The following is a 26,913-nucleotide window of genomic DNA, read 5'->3' on the forward strand; positions in this document are numbered from 1 at the left end:
TGAAATAACACGTTTAAATTTTTAACTTTCAAAGGATGAAAACCTGATTTAGTGGATGAAAGCAAACCAGTTCAGTTCGTCGGTAAAAATATTTCTCTGGTTTTACAAAATATTTCCTGCAATCATAATTTCAAACTAATCAATATTTCCAGAACAAACCTGGAAATAATTCAGTGGTCCTGGTGTTTCTTCCCTTTGAACTGGTCTGACCTGAAGGTTCTGACTCGGTTCTGGATCCAGTTCATGTCGACAGAGGAGAACTTTCTGGACTTTCCTCAGTTTTCATTATTCATGCTGGATGCAGATTCTCCAGCTGCTGCAGGCTCACAAACGCTGCGCTCTGATTGGATGTCAAAATGTTTCAGTTTAATCAAATACATTTCTATGATTTAAATCATAAAAACCTAAACTTACAGCTCAAACGTCTTCAGATTAAAGCTGCAATAAGACCAGAGTTGGGAAGTAACTACTTACATTTATTCAACTACATTTACTTTTTTTGCAAAAATGTTCTAGTTCTAGTTCCACAGGCAGATAAATTCAGATAAATTCACTTTTACATGGGAAACATCTTATTATTAGTGAATTTATCTGCCAATGGAACCAGCAACTTTTCCATCAATATTAAAGAAATCATTTACTTAAAATAAGCAGCTACTGTATATCTTGCTGAAAAGCGCTTCTCTTACTCCTGTGGAATAACTGGAAGCTTTTATACGATTAAAAACATCTGAGACATTTTATTAAACAAAACCTGCAGAACAGATTTAATCTGTAATGATCTGACAAGGTCAAAGGTCATATGAGACAACGTACAGATGTTGCTGTGGAACATAAAAGCTGCACCTGCATATAAACACATTTTAATAAACATATTCCATCCATAATGTTTGTTTCTGCCTGCGAGGCACAGAGTGGTTCTGTTACAAAGGCCGCAGCTGAAAACGAGTCCAGACCGAGTCCTGTCCTCTCCGATCCGGAGACACTCCGTCCTCCTCCTCTCTCCTCCTCTCTCCTCCGTCCTCCTCCGTCCTCCTCCTCTCTCCTCCGTCCTCCTCCATCCTCCTCTCTACCTCGGCTTCCTCTTCTTTTTCTCCTCTGACTCTTTGTTTCTCTTCCTGCTGCTGATCTCGGCTTCCCACTGTTTCTTCACCAGTGTGTAAAGCCTCATGGTGGCCTGAGCGTCCTGCACCTGGAAAACACAGGAAGTGATCTCATTTTAGCTGTTAATCAGTTGATATTCCAGTAAAAGCCTGGATTACTGACGACTTACAGACGAGTGTTCGCCCTGCTGGACTTTTACGTTCAGGACTTCTCTGCAGAGGACTTTGAGCGACGGCCGGCTACTCTAAAGACGGAAAATCAGATCAATACAGCTGGAATTTTATGACTTAGTTTGACATGATTTTAACTTTAAGACATATCATTACTTTATGCTTTTATGTTACCTTGGCGATCCGCCTGAAGGGTTTATACTTCTGTGTGTCTCTGATGAACTTCTTTGGATGATCCAGAAGCAAAATCTGAAAACATTTTCTAAAGTTAACCAACCATTTAAAGTCCAGTTTATCTTCTAGCAGTTTGATTCAGTAATTTGCAGCAAACACATAATCAAAAAGCAACAACAGTGCAGTGAAAAGTTTCAGTAAAAACAAACACTAACTCAGTTTGGGAGTCAAAAACTTTAAGTGCCAGCAATAAAAACCCAAAATTTCAGCAACAAACAGAAACTGCAGCCTGGTTTATTTACGTCTCTTTCAGCCCTGCAGCAAACAAACACAACAAACATGCAGGTGTTGTTTTCCAGAGTTATTTTATTTATTTTAGCTCTCAAAACTGCAGCTGAGTTTCCTTCTGCAAACAGAATATAATAAAAGTAACGAACGATTTTTATATCCTTGCTGGCAAATCTGTTTATGGAGATTCTTATTGTGACTGGAAAAATGTTTAGAATGTAATTTTTGATCAAGTTTTTCCGTCGTATAATAGTTAGTAAAGATCCAGATCGTTTCTGCCAAAAACACACATTTTCTAGAAAGAAGACAAAGTTTAAATTTTGCTGAACAAAACCTTAGAAATGTTGAGTTTCAAAAGGCGAAAATTTGCTAATAAGAAAAAAAAAGAAAAACAGAAAATGTCAGATTAATCTCAGAAATGTTCTAGAAAAAACAAGAAAACATCTAAATTTTTCTTAGACAAAAACTCAGAAATGTTGAGTTTGAAAAGGTGAAAACTTGCCAAAAAAATAAATTCTACCTTTTAAGATCAGAAGTTTGTTCGGAAAAAATTCTGAATTTTTTTGGTGGAAATTTATTCCTTTTAAAAAAAAAAAAATATATATATATATATATATATATATATATATTTTTTTTTTAAAAGGAGTATATATATAAATATATATATATGGTATATATCACTGTGATGGCCGTAATACTCCATCACAGTGAGAGATGTGAAAGTTTATTTCACCTTTATTTATACTTTTGAATCTCATTGAGACACAAGTTATAACTTTCAAGACTGACTGTAACGTAATAAAACATTTCATAATGTCCAGCATTCATATAACCAATAAACTGAGAAAATGCAGCAATAAAAAAAGAGAAAACTGTGAAGACAGGAAGAGACATGTGGTGCTTTTACTGCGAATATGTTTAAATCCCTTCAGATTTCCAGTTTCAGGATCTGTTTTCGTTTTTCTTTCCGGGGAAATGTCTGAAGGGAAAACGTGTCTGTGGTTTTATGTCACATTGATGGAAATGAGCGAATTTTAATCCTCCAGACAGAGTCAAGATTCATGGGAATCCTCTGAACTCCAGCTGTGTTTCTCCCGTCTACCTGATCTACAGCCAACAATCAAACCAGCAGGAACATCGGTTCTCTGGAAGTGAGTGACCTCTGACCTCCTACGAAACATAAACAGCTGGATTCAACGGTAGACGTTGTGCAACCAGAAACAAAGACATGTTGATTCAACTTTTACACCGTTTCCATCTTACAAACACTTTCTTTTTCAAAAATAAAAATCTTAAAAGTGTGGCCTGCATTTGTGTTCAATACCCATCAATCACTGATTGAAAACTACAAAGTAAAACTACAATCCCAACGAGCTCCAGAGTTATTAAAATACAAAACATTAAAAATACAAAATATGTTCAAATCTCCTGCAAAGGGTCAAAAAATGAGAGATACGACCTTTAGAGGAGGAGGGAAGGAGGGGAGAAAGGATGGAAGGAAGAAAGAGAGAGAGAGAAATAAAGCTAACATGAAGGTGAATGAAATAACACGTTTAAATTTTTAACTTTCAAAGGATGAAAACCTGATTTAGTGGATGAAAGCAAACCAGTTCAGTTCGTTGGTAAAAATATTTCTCTGGTTTTACAAAATATTTCCTGCAATCATAATTTCAAACTAATCAATATTTCCAGAACAAACCTGGAAATAATTCAGTGGTCCTGGTGTTTCTTCCCTTTGAACTGGTCTGACCTGAAGGTTCTGACTCGGTTCTGGATCCAGTTCATGTCGACAGAGGAGAACTTTCTGGACTTTCCTCGGTTTTCATTATTCATGCTGGATGCAGATTCTCCAGGTGCTGCAGGCTCACAAACGCTGCGCTCTGATTGGATGTCAAAATGTTTCAGTTTAATCAAATACATTTCTATGATTTAAATCATAAAAACCTAAACTTACAGCTCAAACGTCTTCAGATTAAAGCTGCAATAAGACCAGAGTTGGGAAGTAACTACTTACATTTATTCAACTACATTTACTTTTTTTGCAAAAATGTTCTAGTTCTAGTTCCACAGGCAGATAAATTCAGATAAATTCACTTTTACATGGGAAACATCTTATTATTAGTGAATTTATCTGCCAATGGAACCAGCAACTTTTCCATCAATATTAAAGAAATCATTTACTTAAAATAAGCAGCTACTGTATATCTTGCTGAAAAGCGCTTCTCTTACTCCTGTGGAATAACTGGAAGCTTTTATACGATTAAAAACATCTGAGACATTTTATTAAACAAAACCTGCAGAACAGATTTAATCTGCAATGATCTGACAAGGTCAAAGGTCATATGAGACAACGTACAGATGTTGCTGTGGAACATAAAAGCTGCACCTGCATATAAACACATTTTAATAAACATATTCCATCCATAATGTTTGTTTCTGCCTGCGAGGCACAGAGTGGTTCTGTTACAAAGGCCGCAGCTGAAAACGAGTCCAGACCGAGTCCTGTCCTCTCCGATCCGGAGACGCTCCGTCCTCCTCTCTCCTCCTCCGTCCTCCTCCTCTCTCCTCCGTCCCCCTCCGTCCTCCTCTCTCCTCCGTCCTCCTCCGTCCTCCTCCATCCTCCTCTCTACCTCGGCTTCCTCTTCTTTTTCTCCTTGGACTCTTTGTTTCTCTTCCTGCTGCTGATCTCGGCTTCCCACTGTTTCTTCACCAGTGTGTAAAGCCTCATGGTGGCCTGAGCGTCCTGCACCTGGAAAACACAGGAAGTGATCTCATTTTAGCTGTTAATCAGTTGATATTCCAGTAAAAGCCTGGATTACTGACGACTTACAGACGAGTGTTCGCCCTGCTGGACTTTTACGTTCAGGACTTCTCTGCAGAGGACTTTGAGCGACGGCCGGCTACTCTAAAGACGGAAAATCAGATCAATACAGCTGGAATTTTATGACTTAGTTTGACATGATTTTAACTTTAAGACATATCATTACTTTATGCTTTTATGTTACCTTGGCGATCCGCCTGAAGGGTTTATACTTCTGTGTGTCTCTGATGAACTTCTTTGGATGATCCAGAAGCAAAATCTGAAAACATTTTCTAAAGTTAACCAACCATTTAAAGTCCAGTTTATCTTCTAGCAGTTTGATTCAGTAATTTGCAGCAAACACATAATCAAAAAGCAACAACAGTGCAGTGAAAAGTTTCAGTAAAAACAAACACTAACTCAGTTTGGGAGTCAAAAACTTTAAGTGCCAGCAATAAAAACCCAAAATTTCAGCAACAAACAGAAACTGCAGCCTGGTTTATTTACGTCTCTTTCAGCCCTGCAGCAAACAAACACAACAAACATGCAGGTGTTGTTTTCCAGAGTTATTTTATTTATTTTAGCTCTCAAAACTGCAGCTGAGTTTCCTTCTGCAAACAGAATATAATAAAAGTAACGAACGATTTTTATATCCTTGCTGGCAAATCTGTTTATGGAGATTCTTATTGTGACTGGAAAAATGTTTAGAATGTAAATTTTTGATCAAGTTTTTCCGTCGTATAATAGTTAGTAAAGATCCAGATCGTTTCTGCCAAAAACACACATTTTCTAGAAAGAAGAAAAAGTTTAAATTTTGCTGAACAAAACCTTAGAAATGTTGAGTTTCAAAAGGTGAAAATTTGCTAATGAGGAAAAAAAAAAAGAAAAACAGAAAATGTCAGATTAATCTCAGAAATGTTCTAGAAAAAACAAGAAAACGTCTAAATTTTTCTTAGACAAAAACTCAGAAATGTTGAGTTTGAAAAGGTGAAAACTTGCCAAAAATAAATAAATTCTACCTTTTAAGATCAGAAGTTTGTTCGGAAAAAATTCTGAATTTTTTTGGTGGAAATTTATTCCTTTTAAAAAAAAAATATATATATATATATATATATGGTATATATATATATATATATATATATATATATATATGGTATATATCACTGTGATGGCCGTAATACTCCATCACAGTGAGAAATGTGAAAGTTTATTTCATCTTTATTTATACTTTTGAATCTCATTGAGACACAAGTTATAACTTTCAAGACTGACTGTAACGTAATAAAACATTTCATAATGTCCAGCATTCATATAACCAATAAACTGAGAAAATGCAGCAATAAAAAAAGAGAAAACTGTGAAGACAGGAAGAGACATGTGGTGCTTTTACTGCGAATATGTTTAAATCCCTTCAGATTTCCAGTTTCAGGATCTGTTTTCGTTTTTCTTTCCGGGGAAATGTCTGAAGGGAAAACGTGTCTGTGGTTTTATGTCACATTGATGGAAATGAGCGAATTTTAATCCTCCAGACAGAGTCAAGATTCATGGGAATCCTCTGAACTCCAGCTGTGTTTCTCCCGTCTACCTGATCTACAGCCAACAATCAAACCAGCAGGAACATCGGTTCTCTGGAAGTGAGTGACCTCTGACCTCCTACGAAACATAAACAGCTGGATTCAACGGTAGACGTTGTGCAACCAGAAACAAAGACACGTTGATTCAACTTTTACACCGTTTCCATCTTACAAACACTTTCTTTTTCAAAAATAAAAATCTTAAAAGTGTGGCCTGCATTTGTGTTCAATACCCATCAATCACTGATTGAAAACTACAAAGTAAAACTACAATCCCAACGAGCTTCAGAGTTATTAAAATACAAAACATTAAAAATACAAAATATGTTCAAATCTCCTGCAAAGGGTCAAAAAATGAGAGATACGACCTTTAGAGGAGGAGGGAAGGAGGGGAGAAAGGATGGAAGGAAGAAAGAGAGAGAGAGAAATAAAGCTAACATGAAGGTGAATGAAATAACACGTTTAAATTTTTAACTTTCAAAGGATGAAAACCTGATTTAGTGGATGAAAGCAAACCAGTTCAGTTCGTTGGTAAAAATATTTCTCTGGTTTTAGAAAATATTTCCTGCAATCATAATTTCAAACTAATCAATATTTCCAGAACAAACCTGGAAATAATTCAGTGGTCCTGGTGTTTCTTCCCTTTGAACTGGTCTGACCTGAAGGTTCTGACTCGGTTCTGGATCCAGTTCATGTCGACAGAGGAGAACTTTCTGGACTTTCCTCGGTTTTCATTATTCATGCTGGATGCAGATTCTCCAGGTGCTGCAGGCTCACAAACGCTGCGCTCTGATTGGATGTCAAAATGTTTCAGTTTAATCAAATACATTTCTATGATTTAAATCATAAAAACCTAAACTTACAGCTCAAACGTCTTCAGATTAAAGCTGCAATAAGACCAGAGTTGGGAAGTAACTACTTACATTTATTCAACTACATTTACTTTTTTTGCAAAAATGTTCTAGTTCTAGTTCCACAGGCAGATAAATTCAGATAAATTCACTTTTACATGGGAAACATCTTATTATTAGTGAATTTATCTGCCAATGGAACCAGCAACTTTTCCATCAATATTAAAGAAATCATTTACTTAAAATAAGCAGCTACTGTATATCTTGCTGAAAAGCGCTTCTCTTACTCCTGTGGAATAACTGGAAGCTTTTATACGATTAAAAACATCTGAGACATTTTATTAAACAAAACCTGCAGAACAGATTTAATCTGCAATGATCTGACAAGGTCAAAGGTCATATGAGACAACGTACAGATGTTGCTGTGGAACATAAAAGCTGCACCTGCATATAAACACATTTTAATAAACATATTCCATCCATAATGTTTGTTTCTGCCTGCGAGGCACAGAGTGGTTCTGTTACAAAGGCCGCAGCTGAAAACGAGTCCAGACCGAGTCCTGTCCTCTCCGATCCGGAGACGCTCCGTCCTCCTCTCTCCTCCTCCGTCCTCCTCCTCTCTCCTCCGTCCTCCTCCGTCCTCCTCCATCCTCCTCTCTACCTCGGCTTCCTCTTCTTTTTCTCCTTGGACTCTTTGTTTCTCTTCCTGCTGCTGATCTCGGCTTCCCACTGTTTCTTCACCAGTGTGTAAAGCCTCATGGTGGCCTGAGCGTCCTGCACCTGGAAAACACAGGAAGTGATCTCATTTTAGCTGTTAATCAGTTGATATTCCAGTAAAAGCCTGGATTACTGACGACTTACAGACGAGTGTTCGCCCTGCTGGACTTTTACGTTCAGGACTTCTCTGCAGAGGACTTTGAGCGACGGCCGGCTACTCTAAAGACGGAAAATCAGATCAATACAGCTGGAATTTTATGACTTAGTTTGACATGATTTTAACTTTAAGACATATCATTACTTTATGCTTTTATGTTACCTTGGCGATCCGCCTGAAGGGTTTATACTTCTGTGTGTCTCTGATGAACTTCTTTGGATGATCCAGAAGCAAAATCTGAAAACATTTTCTAAAGTTAACCAACCATTTAAAGTCCAGTTTATCTTCTAGCAGTTTGATTCAGTAATTTGCAGCAAACACATAATCAAAAAGCAACAACAGTGCAGTGAAAAGTTTCAGTAAAAACAAACACTAACTCAGTTTGGGAGTCAAAAACTTTAAGTGCCAGCAATAAAAACCCAAAATTTCAGCAACAAACAGAAACTGCAGCCTGGTTTATTTACGTCTCTTTCAGCCCTGCAGCAAACAAACACAACAAACATGCAGGTGTTGTTTTCCAGAGTTATTTTATTTATTTTAGCTCTCAAAACTGCAGCTGAGTTTCCTTCTGCAAACAGAATATAATAAAAGTAACGAACGATTTTTATATCCTTGCTGGCAAATCTGTTTATGGAGATTCTTATTGTGACTGGAAAAATGTTTAGAATGTAAATTTTTGATCAAGTTTTTCCGTCGTATAATAGTTAGTAAAGATCCAGATCGTTTCTGCCAAAAACACACATTTTCTAGAAAGAAGAAAAAGTTTAAATTTTGCTGAACAAAACCTTAGAAATGTTGAGTTTCAAAAGGTGAAAATTTGCTAATGAGGAAAAAAAAAAAGAAAAACAGAAAATGTCAGATTAATCTCAGAAATGTTCTAGAAAAAACAAGAAAACGTCTAAATTTTTCTTAGACAAAAACTCAGAAATGTTGAGTTTGAAAAGGTGAAAACTTGCCAAAAATAAATAAATTCTACCTTTTAAGATCAGAAGTTTGTTCAGAAAAAATTCTGAATTTTTTTGGTGGAAATTTATTCCTTTTAAAAAAAAAATATATATATATATATATATATGGTATATATATATATATATATATATATATATATATATGGTATATATCACTGTGATGGCCGTAATACTCCATCACAGTGAGAAATGTGAAAGTTTATTTCATCTTTATTTATACTTTTGAATCTCATTGAGACACAAGTTATAACTTTCAAGACTGACTGTAACGTAATAAAACATTTCATAATGTCCAGCATTCATATAACCAATAAACTGAGAAAATGCAGCAATAAAAAAAGAGAAAACTGTGAAGACAGGAAGAGACATGTGGTGCTTTTACTGCGAATATGTTTAAATCCCTTCAGATTTCCAGTTTCAGGATCTGTTTTCGTTTTTCTTTCCGGGGAAATGTCTGAAGGGAAAACGTGTCTGTGGTTTTATGTCACATTGATGGAAATGAGCGAATTTTAATCCTCCAGACAGAGTCAAGATTCATGGGAATCCTCTGAACTCCAGCTGTGTTTCTCCCGTCTACCTGATCTACAGCCAACAATCAAACCAGCAGGAACATCAGTTCTCTGGAAGTGAGTGACCTCTGACCTCCTACGAAACATAAACAGCTGGATTCAACGGTAGACGTTGTGCAACCAGAAACAAAGACACGTTGATTCAACTTTTACACCGTTTCCATCTTACAAACACTTTCTTTTTCAAAAATAAAAATCTTAAAAGTGTGGCCTGCATTTGTGTTCAATACCCATCAATCACTGATTGAAAACTACAAAGTAAAACTACAATCCCAACGAGCTTCAGAGTTATTAAAATACAAAACATTAAAAATACAAAATATGTTCAAATCTCCTGCAAAGGGTCAAAAAATGAGAGATACGACCTTTAGAGGAGGAGGGAAGGAGGGGAGAAAGGATGGAAGGAAGAAAGAGAGAGAGAGAAATAAAGCTAACATGAAGGTGAATGAAATAACACGTTTAAATTTTTAACTTTCAAAGGATGAAAACCTGATTTAGTGGATGAAAGCAAACCAGTTCAGTTCGTTGGTAAAAATATTTCTCTGGTTTTAGAAAATATTTCCTGCAATCATAATTTCAAACTAATCAATATTTCCAGAACAAACCTGGAAATAATTCAGTGGTCCTGGTGTTTCTTCCCTTTGAACTGGTCTGACCTGAAGGTTCTGACTCGGTTCTGGATCCAGTTCATGTCGACAGAGGAGAACTTTCTGGACTTTCCTCGGTTTTCATTATTCATGCTGGATGCAGATTCTCCAGCTGCTGCAGGCTCACAAACGCTGCGCTCTGATTGGATGTCAAAATGTTTCAGTTTAATCAAATACATTTCTATGATTTAAATCATAAAAACCTAAACTTACAGCTCAAACGTCTTCAGATTAAAGCTGCAATAAGACCAGAGTTGGGAAGTAACTACTTACATTTATTCAACTACATTTACTTTTTTTGCAAAAATGTTCTAGTTCTAGTTCCACGGGCAGATAAATTCAGATAAATTCACTTTTACATGGGAAACATCTTATTATTAGTGAATTTATCTGCCAATGGAACCAGCAACTTTTCCATCAATATTAAAGAAATCATTTACTTAAAATAAGCAGCTACTGTATATCTTGCTGAAAAGCGCTTCTCTTACTCCTGTGGAATAACTGGAAGCTTTTATACGATTAAAAACATCTGAGACATTTTATTAAACAAAACCTGCAGAACAGATTTAATCTGCAATGATCTGACAAGGTCAAAGGTCATATGAGACAACGTACAGATGTTGCTGTGGAACATAAAAGCTGCACCTGCATATAAACACATTTTAATAAACATATTCCATCCATAATGTTTGTTTCTGCCTGCGAGGCACAGAGTGGTTCTGTTACAAAGGCCGCAGCTGAAAACGAGTCCAGACCGAGTCCTGTCCTCTCCGATCCGGAGACGCTCCGTCCTCCTCTCTCCTCCTCCGTCCTCCTCCTCTCTCCTCCGTCCCCCTCCGTCCTCCTCTCTCCTCCGTCCTCCTCCGTCCTCTTCTCTCCTCCGTCCTCCTCCTCTCTCCTCCGTCCTCCTCCATCCTCCTCTCTACCTCGGCTTCCTCTTCTTTTTCTCCTCGGACTCTTTGTTTCTCTTCCTGCTGCTGATCTCGGCTTCCCACTGTTTCTTCACCAGTGTGTAAAGCCTCATGGTGGCCTGAGCGTCCTGCACCTGGAAAACACAGGAAGTGATCTCATTTTAGCTGTTAATCAGTTGATATTCCAGTAAAAGCCTGGATTACTGACGACTTACAGACGAGTGTTCGCCCTGCTGGACTTTTACGTTCAGGACTTCTCTGCAGAGGACTTTGAGCGACGGCCGGCTACTCTAAAGACGGAAAATCAGATCAATACAGCTGGAATTTTATGACTTAGTTTGACATGATTTTAACTTTAAGACATATCATTACTTTATGCTTTTATGTTACCTTGGCGATCCGCCTGAAGGGTTTATACTTCTGTGTGTCTCTGATGAACTTCTTTGGATGATCCAGAAGCAAAATCTGAAAACATTTTCTAAAGTTAACCAACCATTTAAAACTGATTTTTAAGTGTTTATTGTTGTTTTTAGGTAACAAGATGCAGCGATTTACAAAAGTAACACATTTCGTCACACGACTACAGAAAACTTCAGATGTCAAACTTCAATCAGCTGGGATTTATGGAAGAGGAGGAAGGAGAAAGTCACTGTTGAAAGAAAGTCATGAACCACGTAGGAAACACAGCAAACATGTGGCAGGAGGTGATCCGGTCAAAAAAGTTTCAACTTTTTGTTCCACATGCAAATCAGCGTTTGTGTGGAAAAATAACAGACACAGTTGATAAGAAAATGGATGGAACTACAGCCATTTAGTTTAGTCAGCGCAATCCTGGAAGAAAACATGAATGTTTTCTTCTCCATTTGTGGTTATAACACAAGAAAATATGAAAACATTCAATAAAATGTGAAAAATCTGTCGTTTACCATAGAATAAGACCTTAAACAAACTTGAAAAGATTAAATTTTAAAGCCTAAAATGCACATCAAGAAATGTCAGTATATAAGAGAAGCAAAAATGATGTTGTTCTTTTATCTACAGTCGTCAGGGAAACAGAAAATATGAAAGTCAAAAAATTAGAAATTTTGAGATTAAGATCACCATTTTCCTAGAATTTTCTTTTTACAAAATTTGAAAATTTTCCACTTTTGGAAAACTTTTGACTTTTGAAACTCAGAAATGTCCAAGTTTTTTCTCGAAAATTTCACAGATTAATATCAACATTTCTGAGTTTTTTCCAAGCAAATTTTCAACTTTTCAAATTTAGAAACTTCCACATTTTTTTCTCTAGAATATTTCTCAGAACATTCTCAACATTTCTGAGATTTCTTGGGGGGAAATTTCCTCTAATTTCGCTTTGCCAGACAGCGTACCTTTAAGTCGTTGTGGATGGCATGTCCAACCACTATTCTCCCCTTCAAGATGTCGGCGACCTCCCTCTGCACCGTCTGAACGTCCTCTCCTGCAGTGAGACAAACAGAGACAGTAAATCCAGTTATATGGCCAGGAGCTCATGCGGGTGTAGCGGTTTGTCCGCCGGCTCACCGTCCTTGATGTCCTCCGGTCGGATGCCGCTGACGGCTGTCCTGTAGTCCGTCACCTTCTCTGTGGGTTTCACATACTTGTCATAGATGCATTTCCCAAACTTGTTCACGAGGGACACTCGGGCCAGGATGCTCTCTTCGCCATCAGGACCGACTCCCACCATCTCACAGTCGATGGCAACAGTTTGGGTTATTCTGGCAACATAGAAGAGCAACCAGGGTCAGGAAAGGGAATCCAGAAGCATTAATAATCAGCTGTAGATGTTATTTGACAGCCATGATGAAGAGCAGACAGACAAACCATCACTGGGATGAGGTAATTAGCTAAAAGGTTAGTTGCACTAACCCTAAAGCACTAATCATAAACATTGGTTTTGCTAACGCTAACGCCTGACACCAACATGGTATTTAGTGGAGGCTAATGCTAAAGAGCATTAATTTAATTTTGACATTATAATTTACATGACATGTCAACATTGTTCTATAATGCCCTTACATATTGTATTTATGTTTATATCTTATCTACTGTCGGTGGTTTATTTTGAAATGAAAAAGGAAGTGCTGTGTAAACAGTTCCCCCCCTTCAGATTAAGAGCATAGATATAAAAGTCTGACAACTTGAAGAAATATTAATAGTCAATAACCAAAACTTTAACACAGACGTTGAACTTTATCCAACTGGATGTTTACAAAACAGTTACATAAATTGGATCTTTAGAATTTATCCAGAAAAATGAATATAGAGGAAGCTAGGTGTGCTAAATATTATCAAAGTTAGTAAAAAGAGCTAACGCGCTAAACACAAAATGAGCTTTGAGTCCCTCCGAGACCTGCTGGTGTTCTGCCATGTGAAGCAGGAGAGGCTTCGAATGGCTTTATGAGTTATTTATTTTATTATTAAGTGGAAGGAATTTTTCGTTTGTTAATATTAGCTGTTGAAATATTTTCTTCACTGGCATTAATGTAATGACTATAGTACAAAAATCCTCTAAAAATAATGTGGTATTTCTGATTGTTTTAGAAATTTTTATTTAACCTGGATTCTAACCTGGTTTGTCACATAGGAATCACTGTTACTGACAAAAACACACAATACTTTTAAAAAAAACATGCAAAAATGTCTAAAATTCATTAATAATACATTAATGAATACTACATTTCTTCTGAAGTTCAGATTTATGTTTTTGTATTGTTGATAAAATTATTTATAAAAGTGTTTTATGCTTTCATATTGTTCTGTAATACCAACACTTAATGCCACTTTTTCCTGCTATGTTAATAAAAAATATTTAAACATTTTTTAATCCTTCTTCTTCATTATGCTCATATTCAAAGATCTACCAGCAGAGGGCGCTGTGCAACCAGCCACCAGCAGAAGCAATTATCCTACAACCCTAAATAAATACAAATATTGACCATAACATTAATAGATATGCCTTTAAAATGATTTATTTACTAGTAAAGTTATAGTTTAAGTTTAATTAAATTACGGTAAAACAGCAGCAACTTTTCGGCTCTTTACTCTTTCAAGAGTTTCAACAGATTAGTCACAATAACAAATTTTGCCAGATGATAAATTGTCCCAGAACTTATTGCAATAAATGATAATATTGTTGTTCTGAGACAATTTTCCAGTAATAGAATAGTAATAATGGAGGAACACATTATCAAAGATCAATAAACTTTAAATTCTGATGAACATTTAAACTTTGAAACTGGAAGATATTTTAAATATCCAAAATAAATAAACAAAACAACAAATAAAATAAATTCTGAAGTCTCTGTTGACAAAATTGTCTTTCAAAAAAGGGATATTTGAGACCAAAGCAGCAGATTGACGACCAGCTTTGGTAGAAAGAGAGAAAAGAAAAACGATAAATCAAATGAAAATGATTGAGTTTGTTTTAGTTTATCATGCGATTAATTGATTTATTGTTTATTGTGAAAGGCCTAATTGTGATTTTTATTTCATAATATACTACCACTATTATTACCAATAATAATAATAATATCATACAGTAAACAAATTCACATATGAAACCAAAGCAAAGAGTAACAACAAGTATAAAGAATCAATTTTGTGAATCTCCATCACAGTTTCTCATTAATCTGTTTTTGATGGTTTGTTTTTGCATTAATTCCCACTAATGAACCACATCATATACAGCATCATGATTCGGTTTTTCTAACAGGAATGTTTTCCAGAGGCGCCGTCACTCACCCGCTGAAGGCCGACTCCTTCACCAGGGAAGTCTCTGGCTCTCTGCTCTTGCTGCGGACGCCTTGCTTCCTCCTCATGATCTCTGCTGCCTCCGCTCCCATCGTTTCCTCGATAACATCGGGGTCGACGTCGTCGAACCAAAGGTCGTCCCTAGAACAGGAGCTCAGGAGTCAGAGCGCTGCAGTCTGACTGGGACTGGAGTGTTTGGAGTGTGTTGGGAACCGTCGACACAATAAGCATAAACATAAAGTGTTGAACAGAATCTGATTGGGAGAACTAGACATGTTTTCTGACTTTTAGGATTCACTCAAAACTAATTCAAGATTCAGGAAATTTGTCTCAACTTAGAGGCTTCACTAAATTTTATTTAACTTTATAAAGACGTGTAAAAAGCCTGAAAATAACATTTGATTTTATTGGATTAGCCTAATGTGTCTGAACTAATATTTCCCAAAAATCAAAAGTGGAACAACTATTGGCACCCCTGCTGTGAAAACCTTCGGTCTGGAGGAAATGTCCATTTTTTGATGTAAAAAATAGCTAGAAACTAGAGATCAGGCCTGACATCTGGGTGTAGAGATGAAGTCAGACCTGAACCTTCAGAGTCACATAAAGACAGTTACAAAGTCGGCCTTCAATCATCTGAAGAAGATTTCCAGGATTAACGGACTACTGTTCCAGCAAAATATAGAAAAACTCATCCATGTGTTTATTTTTAGTTGAATTAATTCACAGGTTTGTCTAATAAAGTCAAAAATCTGCTGCCTAAAGAAATGCTCACCGGTGTCACATCATATTCATTCCCCCCAGAAACAGAAAGCTATGGATTACTTTCAGGGACTAAAGATGAAAACTAGCCTTTTTGCTAACTGTAGCATGTTGTGTGATGTGGATTATTCCCCTTGAAAATAAACAGCAACAAAAATAACAACTATCTGAAAGTTCTGTAAAACTCTTAGCATTTTACAAATTGAAATAGATAAATACATTTATTTTAGCTTAACCTAGAAATGTGCAATTTATAATTTAGTTAAAATTAAGACTGTTAAAACTGCTGTGAATATTTCCCCATGAAAGCTGAAATTAAAGGTTGAATTTTAAATTTAAAAAATGTTCAGAAATATTCTACTACAAAACCCATTACTTTATTTCAGGGCAGTTTACTCGTCTTTACCAGGAGAGTAAAAACTTTATCTGTCACTGTGTTACTTCCACAGTAACACTTCTTATATACAATCCCAAATTAAAGTGACATTCTTATGTTTTGAATTTTTTCCAATTGTCTTAACAAAAATATTTAAGTTATGAAACACAAACGACTCTTCAGCTTCATCATTTATGTAATTTTAGATGATGTTTTGATCCAGTTCTTTTAAGTTCTCTAAGTCTGAACCCAAATACAAACACGCCGTTTTTACAGTATACATACTCTGTAGGTTTCCTCTCCTCAACCAATGAGATCTTCTTCTTCTTCTTCTTTGGTCCCTCTTCCTCACTAGTTGGTATTTCTTTGTCTTTTTTCCTTTTTGGAGCAGCAGATTGCTGAGAGTCTGAAGCTGCAGGGAGCTTCAGCTTCTCTCCAGCCTCTTTGGGGACAACAGGAACCGTTTTCTGCTTTTCTTTTTCCCCAGAGTCCCTTTCTCTTGGAGCGGCAGTGTTCACAGAGCTCCTCTGAAAAGCATTTTCTTGGTGTTTCTTTGTGGTGAAGCCATTCTGAGGCCTTTTCTCCGACTGACTGCTCTTCAGGATCTGTAGGGAAGTTTGGGAAAGATCAGTATAATCTCCAGTAAACACTTCTGTTTAAAAACATCTGCACTGCAGAGACCAACCTGCTGTAATGATTTCCAGTTGGCAGAGATCTGCTGGGCTTCCTGTGGAGGTCCAGGTTTCTCCTGCTGCTTCTGCGGCGCTGCTTGCTTCTCAAGCTTCTTCTTCTTCTTCTTCAGGTTCTGTTTGATCCAAAACGTCTTCCTCTTATCTTTAGCTGTATGTTTATGGATCTTAGCGTCAGAATGCGCTTTCTTCTCCTTCGCCTTGGACATTGCGATTTAAAACGTACCGGATGGCGACGTCCGATCGAGAACAGTTTACGGAAGTGATTTTACAGTAAACGGAATAGCAACACGAGAAAGTCTTCAAATACGCTCTTTAAAGGCTCATAATTTTGCTCACCCGTGGGATTTCCGAAGCCATGCTGCATTGTAGCTCTCTAGTGTGCAACAGCAAAATGTTTCCGCCGAAGCAACACTTACCGATTTTACACTACTAACTATGTGGCTAAATTATTTTATTTTTTATATAATCGAAAGCAAATAATTATGTGTTAATAAAATTGCACTTTTAATGTTTAGTCGGTCACGTTTTTCCTTATGTTCCGCGTAAATCCAAAGGAGGAACCTTTGTTCTGAAAAATGTTTCGCATCGACCTGATGTACAGTATGGACAAACGTCACTGACGTCACGGGGATTGTCGGAAGTCTTCGTGGTGGATTGGTTATAAACTGTAGGTTATGTTTGCATGTTAGTTAAAATTGTTCTCGTTATATTTATTTATGATATCTCGACTATTATTTAGCTCAGGTAATTTGGCCAAATTGCTTTTTTTCAGGAGTATTTCTTACAGAAATATGAGTGTTTGTCATGTAGCTTGTTGATAAAGGAAGTAAAGACTAGGTTGGTTTTATTAGAGGTTTTTTCTTTCTCTCGTTTGATTTCTTTAGTTTTGTGTTTTGGTTTCAGATCATGGTGGAAAACTCTCCATCTCCGCTGCCTGAGAGAGCCATCTATGGCTTTGTGCTCTTCCTGGGGTCACAGTTTGGTTTCTGTAAGTTTCTCTTTCTCTTAAGGTTTTCTTAGTAGCCACGATGCCAGCCTGTGGAAAAAACACTGCATATGTTTACATTCATTCTATATTATATGTACTTATTGCACATTTTAAGATGATTATATTGGTTATAATTATCTAAACACAATCAACCATTAGCCACAGCAGATGGTAAACCTGTGACACCAGAATTAGGTGAAACCTGTTGGACTTTTTTCTTTTCATACCGATTCAAATTAAAGAAATGTATATTTTTTGTTAAATCTAGTTGTATTCCTTTGTTCTTTTCTGAAAAGAAATAAGCCCCATTTATGACACCAATAAGCCTGAATACTTCAGTAAATATGTGTGATTATTACAAGGAGAGTCATCTTTGTAACAGTACTGTCTCCTCTCTGTAGTTTTGTACTGCCTGTGGGCGTATGTACCAGAGGAATGGCTTCATTCAGTAGGACTCACCTACTGGCCTCAGAAGTAAGTTACCTCCCTTATAATAATAGATAATATCTCCGGCTGTCTTTGTTATTGTATTATGAAATGCTTTGTGTTGTTTAGGTATTGGGCTCTTGCGATGCCAATCTACCTCCTGGTTGCACTAATGGTGTCTTTGGTTGTGTTGTTCGGCATTAACATGAACAACACAGCTCCACTGGACTCTGTGGACAACGTCACAGGTGAGACTCCATCCCATCATTTACAATAACTTCTACTGAACTGCAGGAAATAAAGCTATACATATTTTATTTAGAAAAGAAAATTATTTCAAAGCTTGAGAGCTCTTCAGGCACAACATGTTCTCATCCAGATATTGCTAAACTTCATCTTTCTGTCACAGATGGATTTGCACAAGGTCAGAGGTCAGACTGCCACAGGAAGGGTGGAATACCCCGACTGGAGGACGTCTCCATCAGTGAAGTCAACAAAATGTTCTATTTATCCTCTGAGACGTGACAAACAGAGTAACTGAGCAGTGGGCGGGTTAAGATTCACCGCGCCGTCGCTGTTTAGTTTGATTGTAGTTTTCTTGACTCAGTGTTACGTAACAACAGTTATGTAATTGTTACGATATTAAATCCTCAGGTTTTTATTTGTTTTTCTTTCTTTACTGGTCTACGTGTCTCTTAAATGCAAAGTTTTGTGCAGCAATTATTGTTTTTATAAAGCTCTTAAGTAAAGTATGGCTGTAAATCTGTAATAAATATAATTCTTTTAAAGCAATTCTAACATGAAAATGCATCAATTCGTGTTGGAGATGTTAACTAGGTAACAAGTAAATAATACTTTAGTAAATGATTAATTTGTTAAATTGATGGAATCAATCCTAATGGAAGTGTCAATGGTAATGGATATTATATTGGAATCCTACATAAATGTTACATTTGTCTTAAAACAATAAAGGATAATAACTGTTGTGTTTGTGCAGAAGGAAGAAAGATCATTCTCAGTTTATGTCAAATTTTATTTAGTTTGTAACAACTGATTTATGAGTCACTGAAAGTCTCCATTGTTGTATGTTGCAGTCTTTTATATATTTTATTGTTATCAATATCTGGATTTTGATTAAATGTTAATACCAGTTTCCTAGATCAGAAAAAAAGCCTTTAAATACAGGATAAAATATTTATTAAATAGTTTGGGGGGGTTTCCAGAATGGAATGAGCTGGGTTTTGTTTTATTGAATATTCTTGTTTTTATGAAGTAAATTCCGTGTAAAATTATCCACAACTACTGAACTTACTGGAAAGATTTGATTTTTTTAATTAACTTTTATTTATACAGATTGTCTCATTGAAATTTAAGATCTTATTTACTAGAAAGTATTTTTTTTGTGTAAAAAGCCTAAAAATAAATGGATCTTTATTACAGTGGCAAGATTCTATTATATGATGCTTACTTTATTTTTCACCTATTGCAATGATTTCATAGTGAAATAGAGACTGTACTGACTGCTGCAGCACCCAGTCTGCCTCTGCCATGTCATGTGACCTGCTTAGCATGCTATGCTAGCATGGTGTTTGTATTTAAATGTACTGCATTTTTGGATTTACATATTTTGATTTCTATCACCGTAGTTTATTTTTAAGTTTTGTAAAGATCAACTTGAAAATGAGATGATTCGTGTATCCCTCAAACAAATAAATAAATACACTGAAACTTGTTATGAGTTTCATTATTAACAAGTCATATCAAAACATGCTAGCTTAAGTTTAGTAAACTGTTAGCATAAAAGCATCGCTAGCAAGAGCGATGTCAGTTTATTAAAGAAGTTTAGATAAAGTTATGATAAACTATTTGGTGATGGGTTGTTGTAACATAATGAGAGCTTTCTTAACTGTGTTGGAGTTGAAAATGTTTGCCGCTGTGTTAATGTAGACCATAAAACTAATTAATTTTACTGTTTTTCGTCTTTATGCTGTTGATTTTAGTTGATTATTGGATCGATATTTTGGCCAAAGAAAAGTCCAGAAAATAAAATAACCCATTTTGCTGCTTCCTTGGAGGAAATGACAAAAAAATGGAAACTGCTGAATTTCAAAACAAAAATACAAAAAATATATATATGACCACTAGAGGGCGATAAAGTGCCATTGTTGGATATTCTAAGTACTAAAATTGTTAGAAGAAGAATCTTTTGTTTAGCTTTGAGCGCAGCAGCTGTTGTTTAGCATAGCTTGTATTACTTTATTTCTGAGTTTGTTAGACCCGCAGCTGGTTGCCGCGTCCCGGCTGCATTCTGAACCGCATGGCCTTCCCGGCGCCAGTGTGGCTCGCTGTCCAGGAGGAGCTGCTGGAAAGCGGCGAACCAGAGGAGGACTGCGGCTCCCAGAGCTGTTTCAACGACTTTACCGACGAGGCTTTGTTTGAGACCTTCCACCTCTCCAGACCCTGCATAGCCTTCATCGCAGACGCCGTCCGCATGCGCGTTAAGTCGGCCGCCTTTAAGAAGAGCCAGCCGCCGGTGGACGTGATGCTCATGACCGCGCTGAGCTACTACGCCCACGGCGTGTTCACCTCGTCCGTGCAGGCGAAGGCAGGGATCAACCAGCCGGCCGGCCTGGTCAATGCGGTCAACATCATCTCCGGGGTTATCGCGGGAATGTCGGACGTGTTCATCTCCTTCCCTCTGACCGCCGAAGCCAGAGGCAGGATCGCGTCCAGGATGGAGGAGCTCTGCGGGATCCCCGCCGTCCTGGGCGTCCTGGCCCCGGCGCACTTCAAGATCAGAGCCTCCCCCTACGACAAGAAGTCCTTCAAGTCGTTCATCAACACGCTGGGGTACACGTCGGTGGTGAGCCAGTTCATATGCGACTCCGAGGGAAACATCCTGAGCGTGGAGAAGTGCTGCGTGGGCAGCGCGTATGAGCAGGAGCTGTGGGACTCCTCGTTCAAAGGGAGGGAGGTGGAGGACGGTCTGCACGGACCTTTCTGGTTTATTGGTGAGACATGAAAACGATGCACTTAAAAACAAGAACAGAGCAGTGGTGGTTTTTGCAGAAATGGCTTGTGCAACCTCCGCTTGTGCCCCCCCCCCCCCCCCTTCCCCACAGCAAACCAGAACATGTGAAAAAAACACATTTTATTTTTTTGCTTACCTAAGTGCAGCTCAGATATCATCTAACTCTTGTGCATGTGTGCATGAAACAAACCGGAACCTGGTCAGATAAAGAGCTTATTTTGTTAAACATAATGCTTGTGCATCTCTTTTCCAAAGCTGAACTGGGCAGAAACTAGAATCCCGTTAATTCCAAGGTCCTCGGTTCAAATCCCAGTGTGGGGTCGTTTAAAAATATCACTGCAGTCATCTGTTCCACTAAAAAAAAATTAACCATAATATGAGTTTAAAACAGACAATTAGTGACAACTACTATTATCGTGCATGGTCATCCTATAAAGCAGTTTGTTACTTTTTATCAGAGCTGTTCATCAGCTAGAAAATAGAATAGAATAAAGATAAAACTGTTGATGTTTCTTATTCCATACATTAGTCACCAATGTATGGAATAGGATTAGAGCTGAAAAAAGAAAATTCTGACTTTTTTTTCTCAGAACTCTTAAAAGAAGAAGTCAGGGTGAATTTTCGTAGAAAGATTAGCAGCTGTTAGCAGCGCGCCAGTAAATCAGCAGAGGAAGCAGAGAACCCAAAGATTATACTGAAGTAAGAGTAGAACTACTTCAACATATTTCTGCTCAAGTAAAAGTACAAAGCAGCTACAGAAGAAATTAAAGAGTAAAAACGTAATTAGTTTACTGATCCTCATGATCAGTAAACTAATTACTTCTCTAGCAGCAGCTGCTGCTTTTTCTCCCAAATCCTGTTGAAACAACAAGAATCCATTAGTTTTTCCATCTACATCAAGTCCTTTGATTAAACAGCTTTATTACAAGATAGATGTAATTAGGCCAAATCAATTAAACACATGATGATAAATTAAAACAAACTCAATCATTTCTATTGGTATGATTTATCGTTTTTCTTTTTTTTTTTTTTTTTGTCTCTTTCTACCAAAAACTGGATGATAAAAGTTTTCAGTTTGGTGTTTTGGTTTCAACCAGCCCTTATTTTGAAGAACAATTTTGTTCACAAAGACTTCAAAATTCATTTTCTTTGTTGTTTTATTTATTTTGATATTTAAAATATCTTCCAGTGCCAGTGCAACTGATCTTTTAGAATGTATTCTTGGATTATTTTACCATTACTGTTATATTACTTAAAAATGGTCTCAAAACAACAATATTATTTTTTATCGCAATAACTTCTGGAACAATTTATCGTCCAGCAAAATTTGCTGTCATGACCGGCCTATATGTGACATTTCTATGCTTCGTTTTTGTCTAACTGAACTCATTTTCTCTCGTTTCCTGTGAAGGAGGGAAAGGCTACCGGTTGAGCAAACACATCCTGACCCCCGTGTCCAACCCGGTGTCTGACCGCGAGGTCCGCTTCAACGAGGCGCACGCCAAGGTGCACCGCGTCATGCAGAGCATGCTCGGCGCCATGAAGAGGCGCTTCAGGTGTCTGCAGCAGCTCGGCTTTGCAGAAGAAGCCTCTCTGAACAAAAAGTCCAACATCATCAAGTCGTGCAGCGTTCTGCACAACATCGCCAAAAAGTTCTCCGTCCCTCTGCCGCCGCGGGCCGGGATGGGTGAACCGTCGTACCCGGGCAAGCTGTATACGTCTCCGATGGAGATCAGCCCCGAGGCACTGAAAGCCCGACAGGAACTCATCGACAGGAACTTCTCTGCCTCCGTCGGCAGCCGGGACTCACCGTGAAGCAAGGAGGATCTGTGAAATTCATTCTGTTACCTTTGATGCAATTAAAGAAGAAAACATTCAACGTTTTTTTTTCTTCCAGTCAGGAAACTGGATTGTTTTGAATATAAAATGTTTTATTTCTCTGTACAGATTACATTTTTTCTACTTGAACAATTTTATAATTCTAATAAAATTTATAACATTCTCTGGTCATTTGAAGGTTAATAATATTTAATAATAATAACATAAGGCAGCATAATCACACAACCGGCAGATGTAAACTACAAAAGCATTTCTATACAGTATAAACATCATGTATAACTGCTTCACGTTCAGTGTATAATGACACTATCAGTTAGCTCGTCATTATGTGCATCAAGTCTTAGTGCTGGGCTGAACCCGGTTCTGTCGGGTCAGCGGAGCTGTCGGAGCGCCGTGGCGTTGACGTATATCAAGTCGTCGTTCTCGTAAACGTTCTCCTCCTGGCCGCCGGGCGGCTGCAGGCTGTCCATGATGCACTGGTGCAGGAACACGTACTGGGACTGACGAGGGACATTTAGGAAAAAGATTTTTAATAGAGATGTTCGATAACGATTTCCTTCCCGAGTAAAATTCAAGCTGGCATCGGCAATACCGATCCGATACAAATACTTTGTGCGAAAAACATTTGATATGTCTGATAAATCTAAAAAATGTTAAGTAATTAAACTCTTCACTGCAAAAGAACACAAAACATTATTTTAAGTCTGAAGTACTTTGGGGTAGCAGCATATTTACTGTTTTTCCTTCATTGTAGGCTCAGAATTTTTCCTGCCTCTGAAAAGATTCTTATTTAGGAAAGATCTCAATAACTTGGTTACTTTCTAGAGCTTTTGTTAAGACTTATTATCTCAAGTGGCGGAAGTACTGGAGTTTGTTTTACTCGCAAATTTACAGAAATCTTAACATCCAAACAGTCATGCGGATAATAAGTCTATAAATAAACACCAATAGCAGTTTTGTTCAATTTTATGGGTGTTTGATGTGGAGATAAGCCTCAGTAATAAACCTGCGGTGTTAGTTTTACCTCCGTCTGCACCATGTGAGATCGATGCTGCCTCATCTTGTAGACAAAGCTGTTGATGCCGACGGCCTGCTCCTGTTGCAGCTGCTGCAGCAGGACGTCCAGGGCGATGATGGTGCCCGTCCGGCCCACCCCAGCACTGACAGCAAAACAACAAATATAAGCACCAACACTTTCTGGGTTAAAATATGAACATCAACAACAGGAAACTACATGCAAATACTTCCGTATTATCATATTTTATTATACAGAAACCATTAAAAATATGTTATCTCTTCCATGTACCCTACACTACACTGTTTGTGTGATTACTTCCTCTATTAACCCTTTGCAACTACGTCACTAAATCATTGGAGGCGCCATGATGGACGTAGGAAGTGAGGGACGAGAGTATTGAACAGAGAGACTGAAATTGTTTTCCCAATTTGTTTTTGCCAGTTTATTCATGGCGTCTACTTGTTCGAGTCAAGATAATTTGTCTGTGAACGTAACACACTTGATTGGGCTTATAGACGGCGGTTTTTGTTGTTTTTTTTAACAAAAGTTGTAAACAGCTAGCTTAGAAACCGACCCGTACCTCCTCCCTCCTGACGTTTTGATCAAATTACCGACTTTGTCTGAATTCACACCACATGATTTATATCACTATGTCATAAACAGCATCTGCCTTTACACTGGAGAAAACTTATAAACGTCCAAAAGAGCAGATGCTAACCAGTTGTTTTCATACATGCTAGGCTGCATGATGGCGCAGCATTGTCTCCATGGTTACTAATGATTAGACCCACACCTTCTCTTTAATGCCATATTTTCTATCTTTCTACTCATACTTACTTATAAACTATATCAACGTTAATCTTTTTACCTTTTAAAAAGTGTTCGCTGCAAATCCCCGATTACACCGAGGCTGCCAGTCATTATTATTATTGACAATTGCCAGACATTGTTCACGTTTGCTATCTATCGCTGCTGTATCTTTCTTCATTAAAAGTTGTACCACAAAATCACAAGCTTGGTTTCTATCCTTGTCTGTTTGTGCAGCCTATCGCTTAGCACACTGTGACCATTTTAAAGTGAAATCAACCAAACAGAAACGATATCAGGTTACATATGTCTGTTTTTTTGACTAGCTTTAAACGAGGCGTTGGTTGTTTTGACGTCCATCATGGCGGAGTTCTGGAGAGCGTGATGCCACGTGCAAAGGGTCAATACTGAAGTTTACTTGACTCTTAAAGTAAGATTATAAAAACGTAGCTTACTAGCAACTCACTGGTGCCAACATATATCAGCAAACAGTTAATAAAATGTGTGTGCTAAGGAAACTGCAAAATATCTAAATCTAGAGAAAGTATTTTGTACATTTGCTCTTTTTAGAAACCTCTGCAGTGAGACTCAGAATGTGTTTACTTCCTAGTTCTGTTTTCTGAAAATCAGTCAAATTAAAACTGCAACCACTGCAGTTTTCAGGTTGATACTATTTCTCCTTTATTTGCTCAAAGTTTATATCTTAAAAACTCAACTTTCATAACTAGAAATGGGAAAGTTGTCAGCATTAATATGTACGAATCAGCCCTGCAGCTAGCTGGTGGGTATTTGAGTCTCCTTTTCGTTTTGTTTACCTGCAGTGAACCACGGTTGGTGCTTTGCTCCCTTCACTCTCTATGTGTTTCCTCACAAGTCCTCTGAAACGGATCAGGACTTCTGTGCCCTGAGGTACTCCATGGTCAGGCCAAGCAGTGAAGTGGAAATGATTCACTGTCCGTTCCTCTGAATCCTTCAGCTGCATAAAATAAGTTATATTTATGCTTTAGAGAGGTTGTAACGGCTCAATGTTTAACTATAACCAATAAAAATCCATATTTAATGTAAGCAGCAAAAACGACCAAAGAAACAGTAGGAGGTGGGGTTCTGTGGAGAGGTATTGAGTAGTCAGCATCTTACCTGGAGTAAGAAGCAGTTTAAACAGTTTGCAGAAAAGGTAATAAAACCTGCATTAGTAAGGGTTTACTAATTTGAACTGTTTGAAATTGAACAATTAGAAATTTTCAACAACAAAAAAATCTAGAAAATGACCTGATGGCAAAAATAATTTCTTTTTGAATATAAGTGGATAGTTTTGAATTTTTAAACTGAGTTTTAAGTCAATGATTTGTTGGTGCGTCATCAAAGAGCTTCCTGTGTGAAACACGTACTCTTCAAACCAATATTCAGTATTTACTCTTTTTATGCCTCTACATGTTTCACACAGGAAAATCAATCATTGATGTTTACATGGAAATATATACAAATCCAATGCAAACTGTTGACAGTTTAAAGGTTCAATAAAGGGAATATTTACATAAACAGCAGTAAAATTTTTGAGACTGGAGTTATTATAATTTGCATCATTTTGGCCGCTAACTAGCCGTTAGCTTCTACCTCTTATGTAAACTTACAACCTGTTAACAGAACCTCATCTCAGAAATTTCAAAGTATCCCTTGATGTGAAAGCTGTTTTGTTCATTTTTATTCTGTATTTTCATTAAGTAATTGCTCTGACTGGGTTGCTAAACTTAACTGTTTATGTGTTTTACATGAAGGGCTATTGCTAGCAGATAATGTGCTAACACAATCTTAATTTTAAATAGGTCAGACTACTTAAATTACTATTTAAATGAAAAATTAACCATAGTATTAAAATCTGAAGTAAAGGATTTGTGTGATGTTTTTAAAACAGATCTGCTTTAGGATTTGAACAAATCCTAAACATGAGCTAGCTTTGCTAACGTTAGTCTCTTCGGGAGAATCTGTTTTTCTCCAGACTGAGATCCAGCAGGTAAGACACTGACTTAATTTTATTTTTCTTTAGGTTTTGAAATGTAGGAGATTTTATTTACATGTTTCACTTTAAACTCCCTCAGGACCCAGTTGGACTCTCTCTCTTCAAACGTTTTGGAGACAATCAGTTCTCCATGAGAGCCAAGGCTCCTGTCTTCAGGCCAGTATTGTTCACATTTAGTCTACAACAAGAAAACACACACAAAAAAATGACCATTGTGCTTTTTCTGATACAGCATTGGTTTGCTTCTTACTCACATATC

General features: G+C 37.3%; 4 protein-coding genes and 2 long non-coding RNA genes across 28 annotated transcripts in view; 3 read left to right on the plus strand and 3 right to left on the minus strand.

Moving 5' to 3' along the window:
• Positions 1-724: 724 nt before the first annotated feature.
• LOC116727687 (uncharacterized) lies at positions 725-2,350 on the minus strand. Its single transcript, XR_004340833.1, has 3 exons — positions 1,449-2,350; positions 1,274-1,348; positions 725-1,192 (listed from the first exon to the last, which is right to left on the minus strand). It is a non-coding gene; the product is annotated as an uncharacterized LOC116727687 (long non-coding RNA).
• LOC116727691 (uncharacterized) lies at positions 1,559-2,615 on the plus strand. Its single transcript, XR_004340839.1, has 2 exons — positions 1,559-1,639; positions 2,449-2,615. It is a non-coding gene; the product is annotated as an uncharacterized LOC116727691 (long non-coding RNA).
• Positions 2,616-10,172: 7,557 nt separating this feature from the next.
• On the minus strand, positions 10,173-16,923 carry rexo4 (REX4 homolog, 3'-5' exonuclease). Of its 3 annotated transcripts, XM_032575254.1 has the most exons (9): positions 16,865-16,923; positions 16,522-16,676; positions 16,122-16,441; positions 14,693-14,842; positions 12,473-12,666; positions 12,301-12,389; positions 11,318-11,392; positions 11,143-11,212; positions 10,173-11,061 (listed from the first exon to the last, which is right to left on the minus strand). In XM_032575254.1, exons 1-9 carry the CDS (start codon positions 16,890-16,892, stop codon positions 10,739-10,741), a joined length of 1,404 nt encoding a protein of 467 aa, XP_032431145.1. In that variant the 5' UTR covers positions 16,893-16,923; the 3' UTR covers positions 10,173-10,738. The 3 variants fall into 3 exon arrangements, with proteins under 3 accessions (XP_032431145.1, XP_032431144.1, XP_032431146.1); XM_032575253.1 differs by having other exon boundaries at positions 16,522-16,902; XM_032575255.1 differs by having other exon boundaries at positions 10,898-11,061; positions 11,143-11,217; positions 16,522-16,899.
• Positions 16,924-17,044: 121 nt separating this feature from the next.
• On the plus strand, positions 17,045-19,673 carry pigp (phosphatidylinositol glycan anchor biosynthesis, class P). 3 transcript variants are annotated; one of them, XM_032575288.1, is made up of 6 exons: positions 17,045-17,195; positions 17,301-17,365; positions 17,432-17,516; positions 17,918-17,990; positions 18,072-18,190; positions 18,352-18,928. In XM_032575288.1, the coding sequence occupies exons 3-6, from the start codon at positions 17,435-17,437 to the stop codon at positions 18,465-18,467; spliced, it is 390 nt and encodes a 129-aa protein (XP_032431179.1). In that variant the 5' UTR covers positions 17,045-17,195; positions 17,301-17,365; positions 17,432-17,434; the 3' UTR covers positions 18,468-18,928. The 3 variants fall into 3 exon arrangements, with proteins under 3 accessions (XP_032431179.1, XP_032431178.1, XP_032431177.1); XM_032575287.1 differs by lacking the exon at positions 17,301-17,365 and having other exon boundaries at positions 17,045-17,272; positions 18,352-19,673; XM_032575286.1 differs by lacking the exon at positions 17,301-17,365.
• Positions 19,674-19,781: 108 nt separating this feature from the next.
• On the plus strand, positions 19,782-22,975 carry LOC116727674 (putative nuclease HARBI1). The gene is made up of 2 exons (XM_032575266.1): positions 19,782-20,953; positions 22,385-22,975. The coding sequence occupies exons 1-2, from the start codon at positions 20,260-20,262 to the stop codon at positions 22,786-22,788; spliced, it is 1,098 nt and encodes a 365-aa protein (XP_032431157.1). The 5' UTR covers positions 19,782-20,259; the 3' UTR covers positions 22,789-22,975.
• LOC116727646 (receptor-type tyrosine-protein phosphatase H) overlaps positions 22,896-26,913 on the minus strand; it is a 31,748-nt gene continuing 27,730 nt past the window's right edge. For 17 of the 19 annotated variants that reach the window (XM_032575193.1, XM_032575192.1, XM_032575199.1 and 14 more), the window contains 4 exons: positions 26,710-26,832; positions 25,453-25,613; positions 23,837-23,972; positions 22,998-23,312 (listed from right to left, as the gene is read on the minus strand). In XM_032575193.1, the coding sequence (XP_032431084.1) occupies positions 23,184-23,312; positions 23,837-23,972; positions 25,453-25,613; positions 26,710-26,832 (549 nt within the window). In that variant the 3' untranslated portion in view covers positions 22,998-23,183. Of the gene's footprint in view, positions 23,313-23,836; positions 23,973-25,452; positions 25,614-26,709; positions 26,833-26,913 lie in introns of all 19 variants that reach the window. The other 2 variants (XM_032575204.1, XM_032575205.1) reach the window with 2 other exon arrangements.

This window comes from Xiphophorus hellerii, chromosome 10 (assembly GCF_003331165.1).
Source record: "Xiphophorus hellerii strain 12219 chromosome 10, Xiphophorus_hellerii-4.1, whole genome shotgun sequence".
In the NCBI taxonomy this organism is placed as follows: Eukaryota; Metazoa; Chordata; class Actinopteri; order Cyprinodontiformes; family Poeciliidae; genus Xiphophorus; species Xiphophorus hellerii.